The sequence below is a fragment of the Pyxicephalus adspersus genome, chromosome 1, assembly GCF_032062135.1.
Source record: "Pyxicephalus adspersus chromosome 1, UCB_Pads_2.0, whole genome shotgun sequence".
In the NCBI taxonomy this organism is placed as follows: domain Eukaryota; kingdom Metazoa; phylum Chordata; class Amphibia; order Anura; family Pyxicephalidae; genus Pyxicephalus; species Pyxicephalus adspersus.
This window is the reverse complement of record NC_092858.1, coordinates 85,022,790-85,037,053: the sequence shown is the minus strand read 5'-3', so window position 1 is coordinate 85,037,053 and position 14,264 is coordinate 85,022,790. Positions and strand designations below refer to the sequence as shown.

General features: G+C 36.3%; 1 protein-coding gene across 1 annotated transcript in view; it reads left to right on the top strand.

Annotated features, from left to right (window-relative positions):
- Positions 1 to 14,264, top strand: part of REPS2 (RALBP1 associated Eps domain containing 2) — a 71,418-nt gene that overhangs the window by 42,669 nt on the left and 14,485 nt on the right. Inside the window, exons 13-17 of the mRNA XM_072406704.1 lie at positions 1,362 to 1,407; positions 3,606 to 3,742; positions 5,818 to 5,879; positions 7,832 to 7,900; positions 11,839 to 11,922. Of these exons, the coding sequence (XP_072262805.1) occupies positions 1,362 to 1,407; positions 3,606 to 3,742; positions 5,818 to 5,879; positions 7,832 to 7,900; positions 11,839 to 11,922 (398 nt within the window). The remainder of the gene's footprint in view (positions 1 to 1,361; positions 1,408 to 3,605; positions 3,743 to 5,817; positions 5,880 to 7,831; positions 7,901 to 11,838; positions 11,923 to 14,264) is intronic.

Here is a 14,264-nt window from a genome sequence, read left to right as displayed (position 1 = left end):
GTAATAAGCAGTGATTTCAGCACACACAGAAAATAGGTCATGCCAATGGCAATTGTATTGACTTCTGTTTCATTTTGCAGGCAGGCAATACCTTCACAGTAAGAAGATTAACTGTGTGCACTAATTCTTTTGCTAATTCATTTTTTAGATTCAGATAAGCTACCAAGTATTTAAATTCTTTGGTTTACTAAGCGGATTAGTTCTAGTTCCCTAAACCATATAGCCCGATATTTACTAGTATTGCAGTTAATTTGAGCATTGATTGAGATAGGTTGAGAGTATGTAGTTTGGAGACAACTGGCAGTCAGTGTTCAAAGTTGGCAAAAGGCCATTGAGAATTTTCAGTCTAGCTGTTTTCCAAATGAAAACATTTTAAGGGTGCCACATGTACCATATAAGCAACGTTACAGATTTCAGTAGGCTAGAGCCATGGGCAATAGGACAGATGCACATCTATCTAAGTCCCAAGACAGATGGTCAGTGCAAACAGCATACCACAGCAAGCCAAGTCAGCAGGGAAATGCTCGGGTCAAGTGCAGAAGAACAAAGTTCAGATTCCAGACAAGTGCAAGAAGCCATAATGGGAAATTGCAGAAAGACATATATACATACATATATATATAGCATGAGCAAACAGAAACGTCATCATGAAAAAGTTGAATTTATGGAATTCAATTTAACAGTTACTGATTAGGGTATAGGTGTTCCCTGCACAAACATGAGCTTCAGTGTTTGTTAATGAACAACAGATTGAGACACTCAATTCCAATCATTCCTATGCAACATAAAGACACTGGGCCAGACAAGCTAGTACTCTTTACATGTGCACCACAGTGGGACAGATTTATTAAAGTTCTCCTAGACTGGGGAAGCTAGACTGTCATGGGAGAACCTGGGTGATCCAGCAAATCTGGAAAAGATTTCTGAAAGTTGGCAAATATTTTCAATCCTGGACCAGATATATTCCAGGTTTGCTGGATCATCCAGGTTCTTTAATTACAGTCTATCTTGTACAGTCCTGGAGAGCTTTAATAAATCAGGCCCCCTGTGGTATATTTCTAAACAATACTAGAAGTGTCTTACATTTTTGGCCTGGGTTCTTATCTGTAACATTGTCTGACATACTGAAATATTATGTAGCTTTTCCGCGGGTTTTAACAAAGTTGATTAAGGAACAAAGAAAAATGTTTTCTCGTGTTTTCTTTATGTTAATACACATAGGCAAAAGCCCACACAAGTCAAAAAATGTACTAATGATCACAAATCAGGAAAGGTTGTGTGGTGTTCATATTTCATAGCTGATATAGTCTGTATACATACAAACAATTCCTTATGGGATTTTCTCTTCATTTTTCCATCAGCTGTTCACCAGGACTCATACGCACCTAAAACAAGACCAAGATCTAGGTAACATTTTGCTTAACTATTTATAAGAATGATAATAAACTGTAATTACATAGAACTTTTTACAATGGAATTTGTGTTATATTAACAGAGAAAAGCTAAAGCAATATAACATGAAAATAATAAATGCTTTATAGAATAATAATAATAAATACATTTGGTTTACAAAAATGTTAAAAGTTTTTAAAATGTCCACAATTCAGAATTTTGGGTCAAAGAAGAAAATGCCTATTCACAATTCTTTAGTGTAGTTTTAGTTTATTGATAAAAGGGATTCTGATGGTATATACGTTAAATTTATATTACTTTATCCCTTTGGCTGGTACGGCTGTGTAACATATGTCCTGGTTGTACCATGTTTTAGGTAACCAATTATGTGTGGTATGTGTAAGTCAGCAGTCTTATGTTACAAGCATCAATTCTCTTCTCAGCTGTTTTGAGAAGATAAATATACAAATGGAGCACAAGATTCTGTATTTTATATGACGATTTGAGTCGTGTTGGGTCTCAGGACAAAGAAAACCTCAACCTCTCTTCCAACTATAAAAAATACAGTATATCAGGAAGATGTTGCACCATTAGCAGGGCATGTTTTAAAAACTGAGAAGCTAATCACTCCTTTTTCATTTTCACACCACAAACGCAATTTACAATTATCAAGGTATACTCCATGCCACACATTGCATTAGATTACCAGACATATTATTCTCTTCCTTTTCTCAAATTTTATCAGTTGATTTCTATGGTCAGTTACAGAGCTTCTTCCCATCATAATAACACCTTGATTAGCAAAATGTAGATAATGATGAAATACAATGTGTTATAAATTTTCTGTTGACATACCACTTTAAAAACTATTGGGTGAAGTCCATCAGCTATAGAAAGCCAATTTTGCACTGCACTGTCCCAGAACATTGATAGAATAAGGATAGATAGAAATGATCTGAGTAGGATGTACCTGATCCTTTTTATATACAATACAACTTTCCTTAAATATTTACTAACACGGCCAGGCACATTTAAGAGGCAATCTAATAAAACCTGAAATACAGAATGGCCGAAAAACAAACTTTGCATGCCAAATTTTAGTAACTTGCATATTTTGATTCCTTCATTAGTTAAAAATGTATATTTAATGCGAAATAAAGAAATTGTTGGCTATTGTTTATTCTAAAATTTTCTCCAAATATGTTGACTGTAGTCTTTTATGTGTAATAGATTTTACAGCTACATTATGCTTCATGGTACCTTTGGGACTAAAATAATTCCAGCATAGTCAGCAGAATCTCCTCTCCACCATACACGTGCATACATCTGTCAGCTTCTCCTTTTTTTCTGGTATAAAAATATATAAAAGCAATGCAGTATTATTCTAATTATAGCTATGAGTTGATAACATGGTTAGTTGCAGTATATGTAAGCCCAATCTCTAAGGTATTGGTAAAGCCAATGCTAATTTCTCATATAGCCTTTAATATGTGAATTTAAAAAGTCATTTGCAACATTTTTGAATATGCGGCTTTGATTAAACAGACCACATCAAACTTCCTGTGATGGGGTCTGTCACATGGGCTGCCAATGCAGACTAAAAGTGACCATTTCAACTCAGATTATGCAGGCATGGTTCTTTGTTGTCACCATTAGGAAATCCATCCTAAGAAATGCTATGCTTCTATTACTGCAGTGCACATAGCTAGGCATGCAAAGAGAATGCAGAAGATGAGAAGCAAAAAAGGTACGAAAAAGAAAAAAATCCAAAAAGTATTTTGTTTATTAAAGAGTAAATGTTCATGAAAGACAATGCTTTTGCACACTAAATTTCAGACTAGCAGTGAGCTTGCAGTGTGCAGTTATCTCTTCTTCACACCCTTGAACTGCTTCCTGCAATGACATGCTACTAGTAAAATCTCACCCCGCAACAGCCTAAAGAGAATGAATGGGGGTAGCAGTGAGCAATTTTTTTTACTGCCACCTCTAAAATGCGCAATGGCTGCTTGGTTTAGGAACCAATGCAGTGTTACAGGCAGCTAAATGTCTGACAATGTGCCAGCTGCCAGGAGCAGCACAGTAATGCCTGTATATACTATGAGTCTAAGCTTAGCCTTTACATCTACTTTTAAAAACATTATAAGTTTTAAAAAGCATAACAATACAAGACCTTTTTAGTTCATTTGGTTCAAATTGTATTTGTTCTTTATTAGGTCTTACTCCAGCACATCTATAGAGGAAACAATGAAGAAAGTTGAAGAACCTCCCACACCACCTCCAAGACCACAGAAGACCCATTCTAGAGCTTCATCTCTGGACTTGAATAGAATCATCCAGCAACATTCACCAGGTTATTACTATTCCGTTCTTTGTAATTACATGATGGTGCTTTACAGTGTAATGTTATGGCAGGTTTAGTCTGGCCTTGGGATCAAGAGAGTGTGGCTCCGGGTGGGTGGCACCATTTGCATTGCGGCACTGGTTCAGTGTCTAAACATTTGACAGCTGCCCCCATTCATTCTCTATGGGGCTGCTGCAGGGAAAAGCTACATGTAGCATCTCCCCATGGGCAGCAGTTCACTGCAATGAGGAAGCTGTACCAACACCATAACCACATGGCCAGTGCAAACATAGTCTTTACCAGAAGCTGGTATTTTTTTCCTTGTACTCTTTCCTCAGTATATCAATTTTACTAGGTATGATAATCAGTCTAATGATCAACTGATTCAAATGAGTCACTCGCAGGCTCTTCCTCCTTTAGAAGTGTGTTTAGTTATATAGTGCAATACAACGGTTTACTGACAGCTTTCAGAAGTAATAAATGTTTTCAGTTCTGCAGCACTATTTTTGTGAAATTACAAATAGATCATAAGGTTCACAAAGACATCATTTAATACAAATACAACTATACATTTTCGTTTTTTTTTTTAAATTGTTTAAAAAAATTGGCCAAAAAGCAGGTATTGGTCTCAAGGCCTTTTACCACTACAAAACCAATTGTGATCACAGCAGAATCTACTGTTAGCTAGCAGAAATTCTTATCAAGCAGCCAGACAAAATTGCACTGTAATTTTCTTTGAAGAAATCAGTAGTTAGCTCTAATTCACCTTCAATTAACATAATTAGAAAAGGCTGCGTAGGAAATAGATCTATACTGCAGTATGCACATGCACAATAAAAAGACATAGGTTATTTATATCATTTATTTTGTATTCTGTATAAAATGGCCAACTGAATCATCTGGGTTTTTTAATGTTTTCCCTACCTTACATTACATGTTACTGATTTATGGAATATTTTAGGATCAGGGCCAGATTTGTATTTTTAAGAGGAAAAGTTCCAGATTTAATATTAAGAGCAATGTGGTTTGAGTTAGAACCGACATAAGTTAAAATATGATTATTAAAACTCAGCAACATCATTAAGATGATAGGTAGAGGGACACAAAATCAATTTGTATTTACATTTTGTGTTCCAAATGCTATTCATGTGTCATATTTTTCCTTTTGGAATTATTATTTTAATCACACTGAAAATATAACCCATGTTTTGCTCTTTTTTAACACATTAAATACCTGCACATGCAATTTGGAATATGTACATTTTTGAGAACACTGTGCTTTACCTGGTCTGAAATCAGACTTTGCACTTCCCACTAGGCATCAATAGGATTTAAAGTTTCATTCCTCGTCTGTAATCAACTTGTCCAAAATCAGAATTTGTATTCCCCCAGTAGCCACTCTTTTATTCCCCATCTGTAATATTTTAGTAGTTTTACATTTTATTTTAAAAGAAAAATGTAACTAGTAAAACTGTTACATTTTTATGCATGCAAGCTTATAAATTGACAATTGATATTTTGCCCTTGCTCAAGACAAGTCCTATTTTCTGAAATGTAGCTTGAATTCTGGTTGGTAAACCCTGCGGTTCTTAGGATAAGCAGCTGCAGGGAAAGTGATTTAATACTTAGTTTATTTTAAACAGCGCCTCCTTGTGGTAGGCCACGGAAACATTTTTTTTACAGCAAGGATTAGTGCAAAGTCATGGCCTGGCCATACAGATAGAAATTGGATTCATCTACCGAAAAATTAGAGTAAAAAAAAAAAAAAAAAAAGAAAGCCCTTGCAACTATTTGACATTTTATTTGCTAAAAGTTATTCAATTATGGGCATTTTATTACAGATTAAATGCCCGATTTTAACATTGCTTTTATGTGAGTCACTTTGATAAATGAGTGTTGTTGCAGTTTCTAAAAAATGCAAACAAAAGTGATTACTGAAATATTTAGGAAATAGAAAAAAACTAGGTGTGCTTCTTAGCTGGTAACAACACAGAATTTGTTGTCTATGTGACAAATAGACTTCATTCAGCTAAACTAAATCTTATTAAGTACAATTTTTCTTCCTTTCTTATGGGTTTGTACAGCTACTCGAACAGGATGGATACAACCTCCCCCTGCTCTGCCTCCAAGACCTGGTGTGTCACAGGTAACAAAATGTTTACTATTGAAGTCCTGTTACTCTTACATTATTTCCCACCATAGTTAGGAACAGAACTGGTACCTCCCATTTAGTTCATGAACTCTGTAAGACATGCTTAGTAAAGCTTTTCCTTCAAGCACAGACATCATAAATCACATCTGGATCTTCAGTGAGGAATTGGCTTGTGCTGAACCCTTTTGTTTCTTGAATTATAGGTCAGGACCCAAACGGGGTTGTAAACATATTTGTTATGGGTTACTACTTGTCTTTGTAACCTAGTTTGTAAAAGTGTTGTTGCTTTACTGGTGTGTACCCCAAATCTATCCTTTTTTTAAAAAAAAAACTTCCAGAAATTACTTTTGAAATCAGTGCCTAATGTAAAGTCAGTTCAGTATTACTACCAAGCCCCTATAAAGGGGGATTTTGCTGGACCTCCAAAACGCATTGGCTATATTTTTGTTTTATGAGAATAAATAGTGGATTAGTTTGGAGCTGCTTTTTACATTCTTTTACCCAACTCAAATTAGGTACTTACACTACCTGCACTTTATAAAATTCATTAAGGCATAAAGTGCTACATTTTTAATATTAATATTATTATTACACAATATTTATATAGCGCCATCATATTACGCAGTGCTGTACAAAGTCTATAGTCATGTCACTATCTGTCCCTCAAAGGGGCTCACAATATAATGTTTCTACCTCCCTACCATATGTCTTAATATAGTACAGCGCTGCGTAATATGTTGGCGCTATATAAATCCTGTTTAATAATAATAATAATAATATAGTCCAAGGTCAATCTTGGGCGGAAGCCAAATAATCTAACTGCATGTTTTTGGGATGTGAGAGGAAATCAAAGTACCCGGAGGAAACCCACCCAAACATGGTGGGGGGGGGGGGGGGGGGGAACCTGCAAACTCCATGTAGATAATGTCCTAGCTGGGATTTGAACCTGGGACCCAGTGCTGCAAAAGCCAGAGTGCTAATCACTGAGCCACCTTGCTGCCCTAATGTATTCATACGCTTCTTAAATTCTTCCTGTGGTGGCCTCTATAAAAGTGGTACGATGGAGCAATATCACTGTATAGTCAACCTCCTAAGGTTAGAAACCTTAACTTTTCTTGTAAAGAGCAAGTGTGGTTTACCCTATTCTGCCACTAAAACCTCCTTAAAGCTGCTTGCCATATCAAAAATAGGGATTGAGAGATAAGATGGGGCCAACTTAAACTTTTACAAAAAAAAAAATACCTTTGGGCTGCTTTGTCAGAGGACTTTGGTTGGGATACTGTCAGGATTATGCTACACACAGTAAAACCATAGTGTAATTATAACTGCATCCAATGTGCAGTACTTCCACACTGCTCCAGTGAAAAAGCTCAATTGACAACTGCCTTAAATACATTGACAATATTGCACTTGCTGCAAGAAGGTGTCTTGTTTAGTATTGGTTAATACACCACACAGTTTATATTTCAGACTTTTCTATGATCCCTGTTCTGATATTAGTTTGCCAGCAGTGAGCGTAACAGATTATTAGCCCAGTAATTTCATGTATGCCAAGTTAGATGTCTGCTCTAATGTTGTATTATTTTTATTCTTGTTCTACAAGCATATTTTTCTTTATTTAGCTTGCCTATTTGTACGGGCAGTTATATATTAGGAGCTTAGCAAGGTGTGTGGCTCTTTAAAAGTGTGATTTTCACTTTGTCTACCCATATGTGAGGCTTAGTTAGAAATGGATTTTGGCTGATTCTTAGACCAACAAGGAAATGCACTGTATTTGGAGTGCATTAGAGAAGGCTTATAAATTCATATAACAGCAGGCCACACAGCTGCCAAGAGGATAGCTACTCCATAAACCATATAATATAGCTATTAGCACCATAAACACATTTCAATACTAATGGCATGTGGGAGTGATATTGTCTAATGGAGTTGTGTTTCTTTGGCAGATTCCCTACCAGAATACGAACACAGAGCAAAAGATACCTGCATTTGCAGACTTCAAATCACAAGACCAAGTAAGCTTGTCAACTCATCTTTTTTTACTTCTTCTTACAAACTCTCTATGTTTTATGTCTAGATAGTGATATATTATTTGTTTAGGAAGATGTATTTATGAAATTTGTCCATCTATATTTGACCACTGTCTTTTTGTGCAGTTCATTTATATCAACTTTAGTCTCACTGACCCTGTTTGGCAAACATCAAAATCCGCACCAAGCTCTAAAACATCTATGTATGTACTGTAATCCTAAATAATGTTACCAGTTGCCAAAGTTTGTTTAGGTAGTAAAATGAGTCATCCCATGGCTTCATATACTGTGAGGTATGGATACTCCAACATTGAGCTCTCCTTGGATGATCTCTTTTTGCAAGCCTAATTACTGCAGGCAGTTTCTTGACCTGACCCACTTGCCAACCCTCTCCTGTCCCATCTGTTGTACCTCGCTTGGTGTGTCTGTATTTTTGATTCCTTTGACTTTGCTATATATCGGCACAAAATCCTTTCCACTATGGCATCGGCACATTCTGTCATGGAGAATCAGTCACTGTCATCGAAAACCCATGCGCCTTACAGATTCTCTAGAGCTGTGTTTCTTAATCAGGGTTTAGTGGAACCTTGGAGTTCTTCAAGACGTTGCTAGGGGTTCCTCGAGCAATGAACAACTTGTCCCTGTCAAGTCAGTTTAACAGATACGAATTATGTTTTTGGCTATTGGTAATAGTATAATTCTTCCATAGATCACAACACTAATGCACCTGAATGTTAATGAAACCACCTGAATGTTATTTTAAGGGTACCCCAGTTTTCAAAAGGTCAAGAAAAAAAAAAACACCACTCTAACGAATGTTGATTGAATTCACTGCATTATAAATAGAACCCTTTAAGTATAATCTAGTAATTCATGTATGATATAGTAATCAGCAAATGAGTCCGTGAGATTTTTCTGGGTTGTGATAAAATTGATATAAAAAGGTAAGATATCATAAACTTTTTTGTGTGTCAAATTTTTGGACACAGGATTTTCAAGATTCCACTAGATGGAGCTTTAAGGTCATATCTAACCTAAGCAGATGAGTTACATTACCAAGCAAAGGAAACTTTGTGTGGTGCAGTATAATGTCCACCTTTGTCATATGTCACCAATCAGCAATATTTCCAAATAGTAATAAAATAGCATGAGGCCAGTGTTGGCACTTCATTAAACGTACTAGAAATGTTTCTCTTCAAATAGCCTAGCTCTTTTTATCTCAGTGCACAAAAATTAAAATAGATAGATACCAAAGATGTTGTTGCAAATAAAAAAGTATAATGGACAGCACAAATATGGACGCAATCACCTTAAACATGATGGAAAATCTGGTTTGATGTATTGTTTGAGTTGATTGATTGAAGATGCCAAAATGCCAGTGTAAAGATGTTACAACATTATATGTAAGTGATAGGTGGTGTCCATCACCCCCTTTTTTTGGGATGGTTGTTTGACATAGATGGCCTCTTTCACATCTCTTGTGAACCAGTTGTCTTCTCTGTCCAAAATGTGCAGCTTACTGTCTTCGGTGAACTGTATAGAGTTAGACTGGTCCATTTGATTTTTCATTACAAATGCCAACCATCATATGGTTAAAGAATTAGTATTAATTAAAAGTAATCTGTTAAGCAGGGATGTAAAATCTATAGGAACCCTAAGGGGAGACGTGTAAATGTAAAGGGACATACATGGTACGGACATCATACAGTTTCAAAAAGAATGCTGGAACTAGTCGTTCTTGCCAGTGTAATTGTTGAAAACTGTTTCCTTTTTATGACCTGACCCCCTGTTTTACTCACTGTTGTATGACCTTTGCCTTGTTTTGCCAACCTCTCTTCTTGTCTACTCTTCTGTATCTCTCTGGACTTGTCTGTTTTTCTATTGCTAATTCACCATGCCCTTGCTTTGCTATATTGTCTCACTCCCCTAGCCTTCTTTGGAGGGGGTAAAGGATTTGCATATGAATTGGCTGTGGGTTTGCATTTAAATGTGCCGTGGACACAATAGAATGGGCTAGGACTGCTGGTCAGAGGTATTGACAGCTGTGCTAAAAAGAAACCTAGCAAAGACCGGGCCCTGGGGAGCTGATCATAAAGAGGGGCAGGTTCCCTTGTATGCATAGTTCCCTTCCTCTGCACATGCCCTCTGTTACAATAAAAAATTTGTGAGCTACAGTTGCTGGGTCTGTTAATATTATTGTTTCTATACAAGTATACATCTATGGGAGCTGAAAAAGTATGTGCATCAGGTGTTCATGCCACTGGCTGCATGCTTGTCCCAGGTTAGCTCACCACAATAATAAAAGAAAAAAAGCCAGAATGAATCATCATCAGATGGCATTGCACATCTGTAATTGCAGCTTTCTAGAGAACACCTATAGGGTTTCCAAACTTAGTAAGACAAAGTTTTACTGGGAGGGAAAGATTTCAGGGGAATAAAAGTACAATCTATTTGTAGGGATAAGAAAATATTGCCTCGGTTTAGCTTGCAAATCATTCCTTGAATCTTTTGGCACACCCCATCTGTGTTGGGGAAGGGGGGGGAGGGTAATCTTCTTACTTATTACCCTGCAAAGGGGCCAAACTGACCAAAAACAAAAATTCAGTAGGAGAAGTTTAGAGTACAATCAATACAGCTAATATGCAGAATTGATCTGGGAAGGCATTTTAAAGTCTTAATCCACTGGATCAATAATCACAGCCAGGCAAACTAGAATTTTCAGAGTGTAAGCTCAGCATGGCATATTAGGTTCCCCAGCAGGAAACCAACTTTCCAAACAAATATATATGCTTTACTGAGAAATGAAGAGTTGCTAACTACCACCTATGATATGGCAATCTACAGATGCTGCAGAATAGGATAGTCAAGCACAGGAAACAGAGCCTGGGGTCATACAACATTTGTGAGTCAGCCAAACAAGGTATCGAAGGGTAAAGACTAAGTAGAGTAGTTGGGGTCCCATGCAAAGGTAGGTCCAGGCAGCAAGCAATCACAGGAAACAGGCAGATTCTGCTGCAGGTAATCCAAACACCAGTAGCAGGTTAGCCAGGCTAAATGCTACAACAGCAACAGATGCCTGGGAGAGGCTATAAAGGACCAGTAGCCAATGGCAGGGCAAGATCATTGCCAGGAACTACTGTGCTCACTAGTTGCAGCACATATTCCAAAATCCCTCAGTTTGTGTCTCAGTGTGGGTTTTGTGGATGCTGAGACAGGCACATGCATGGCTAAAGGTAACCAGGGAATGCTGCAGATCAAAGGACCGACAGCTAGTTACTTGAACCCTTTTTTCTGCTGCAAGTGACTCTACCGAAGGGAATAAACAGACTGGGTTTGCTTACTGTGTGGGATAGCTGGCCCGATAAGCTTTCTCTAAGACTTACTGAGTTTTAGCATTGAACCTTCAAAGTTTTTAGCCAAAAGTATTAATCCTGGGTATTCACTTAAAACCCATGAAAACAGCAAATCTATCTTCATCCCTTCTATGTGTTCTAAGTGTATTGTAAAAAAGATATCTGATTTCATTTTTGTTAGTTTTAACATTTTTGATAAGATTGATTTCAATATTGTTGTGTCTGTTTTTTCTTTTGCTATGTATTGTATAAAGTATATTTGTTTTACTTCTATACAGCACTGTATTTTAGTACAATACTTCAAAAAGAATAGAATAAAAAAAGAATATTGAACTTTTAACATGAGTCCCTTTTCTTGATAGAGAACTCTTTAATGTTCCCAGCACGGTTACATAAAATAGTCCAATTTGGCTGAAAGCCATTTAACCTTCCAGTATATTCCTGTAGCATCCATTTTACAGCATCACAGTATTTCTTTGAGTAAATTACACATTTTTTTTACCGCATGTTTAATTGAACATTCTTGCTATAAATTTTTCTTTTGAAGCCAAATGTGATTTGTTTTCACAGAGTGAACGAGCCACAGAGATTGAATTACATCCGCAGACAAATAAAATCCTGCCGCAGACAGAAGAGAGCAGTCCTGCCAAAAAAGTAGGTTTGTGGAGAGTAAAAGTAATATTTGTTTTTCATTGCTAATACCATCTACTACTATATTAAGTTCTCCTTAAAGTGGACCCTTCCATAGGTTTACAAGTCTGCATATGTTTCTGACATAAGAAATGTAATTTTATAAAAAATAAAAAAAAAAAGCTATTCTTTAGGCTAAGTGACTTTGTCTTGGCTGACATCCTATTAGTCTGCTGAAGACAGGAGAACCAATATCCCCAGTCCCTCCTTCACAATATAATCATAATATAAAATAGAATTCCAAAGTGTAACTTTTTAATAATATTTTTTTATATATTTATATTAATTATTGAATATTTGTAAACCTGTTTACCCTGGAGCAATTTTTGTATGGACCTTTACACTGGTAGTGGAAATACGTTTACTTTGGTAATCAGTGGGAAGAATGCCTTTTATTATGGTGGTCAATGGGAAGACCAATAAAATGCTATAAGAATATTGGTAGAGGACATTAGTATGTAAGTGCCACACCAGAATGTTAAAGTCTAAAATGATAAAAGGGATGGACTTCTAATGTTTCTGAAATGCCAGAATGAAAGGGAAGCTTTAAATATTACAGCATACATTCAGCTAAGCAGGTAAGTTCATCAGTAGCTGGTTATTGCAGCTGTTGATCAGAAAAACCTGCTGAGCTGTAAACAAAGAGGCATGCCTTTCATGCTGTCATTTGTTTCTAATCTGAAAGATGTTGCCACTGAAGGTATGCAGAAACCATTAGATGGGAGGTCAACGTGCCCAATTTTTATGGAACCTCTAGAAACCTCTAAAGGAACTCTTCAGTTCCAATAAATCCTGGATCGGAGGCTTTTGTGTCAAAATATTCCGCAGCACCTTGCAAAAGGTGTGAAGGTTTGTTAAGGATTTTACAGTCTAATTGGGAAATAAAATGTGAAATTAATTTAGGTTTTTCCTTTATCCAGCTAACTTCTAAATTTGGGACATTTTCCATCACCTCTGGTTTCTGCATATTAGAACTGCCTGCAGAAGAAACTGAATAGCATATCCCTGTTTCAAAGGGTTCATGGTCATTTGATGCATTGTCCTTTGGGGATTCCTCACATGACACTGATCACTTTGTTATGAAGTTTGTAATGAGGTGTGTTATTGTTTGACTTCAGTTCATGGGAAAGACATGCCCATTGGTCACACCACTACATTTGAAAAATAATTCAGATTCTGAAAATATTTACCAGGTTTAAAATTTCAAGATAGCTTTGAACACAATGATTTTTGCACACCAGGTCACTTACTGATCTTAAGGCTATTCTAAATTCAAATTTCACAGAAAGATTTGTTACCTTGGTCAGTTAAGCATAATTGACAGAGATGTTCATACTAGATACATAAACGTTTGTACAGGGACATTTGTCAAATAATAACAACTGTAGCTCTTTTTCCAAGCAGGGCTTGTTCTTTTATTTTGTAATCATGATATATGAGGCTCTAGTTAGTGACATGTATACCCTGTCTGATACTATGGTGCCTAACGTTTCCTCTCTGTATATTAGAATATTAGATAGGGTCCAATAATATCTGATGGCTAGCTTTTTTTTGAGAGGTGCTTTTAAAATCATCATGTAATAATACTTTTTTTCCAAAATATTATATAGTTAATGGTAATCACCCGACTAATTTAGGTTTCTATTTTCTTCTGAGCCAATCTAATAGGTTTCTAAAATATATTGTGCATTCCCTTTATAAACTTGACATCATTGTCACGCAATACTGCAAATGAACTTTTCAAACACAACTGAACTAAGATAAGCCTTCAAAGAGAATACCTGCAGGTGCCTGGCTCCACCAGGATTCTTCTCCCTCCCAGACATCCACAATAAAAAAGCTTGAGCTGCATCACTGAAACCTTTTTTCTGCAGTGTTCAATAAAACTTTTTTGATTTAAACACAATGACATCACAAAGCTCCTTCACCAACAAATTTTGACCTGGAATATTGCTATTTTTTTACATGGGGGGAAAGCAGAAGGCAAGGATCTTTATAGATGTACAAATCATTGCATTGATTAAATTATCTGAAACCTAAGCAGTTACCTTAACAATGAGATCACCATCACAATAATGTTCTACTTAGGTGACAGACCCACATGAAATACATACAACTACATTCATTAAGTTAACCTTTCCCCAAAAAAGAAATCAGGTCTTTCTTGTTTATTAAAACTAAACCATCTTGGATATCATCTTTGTAAAACATTATTGTGATCTCATTGTTTAGATGGCTTTAGATAATTTGACCAAGAACAATGATTTTGTAAATGTATAAAGGAATATTGCATCTGACTACCCCTC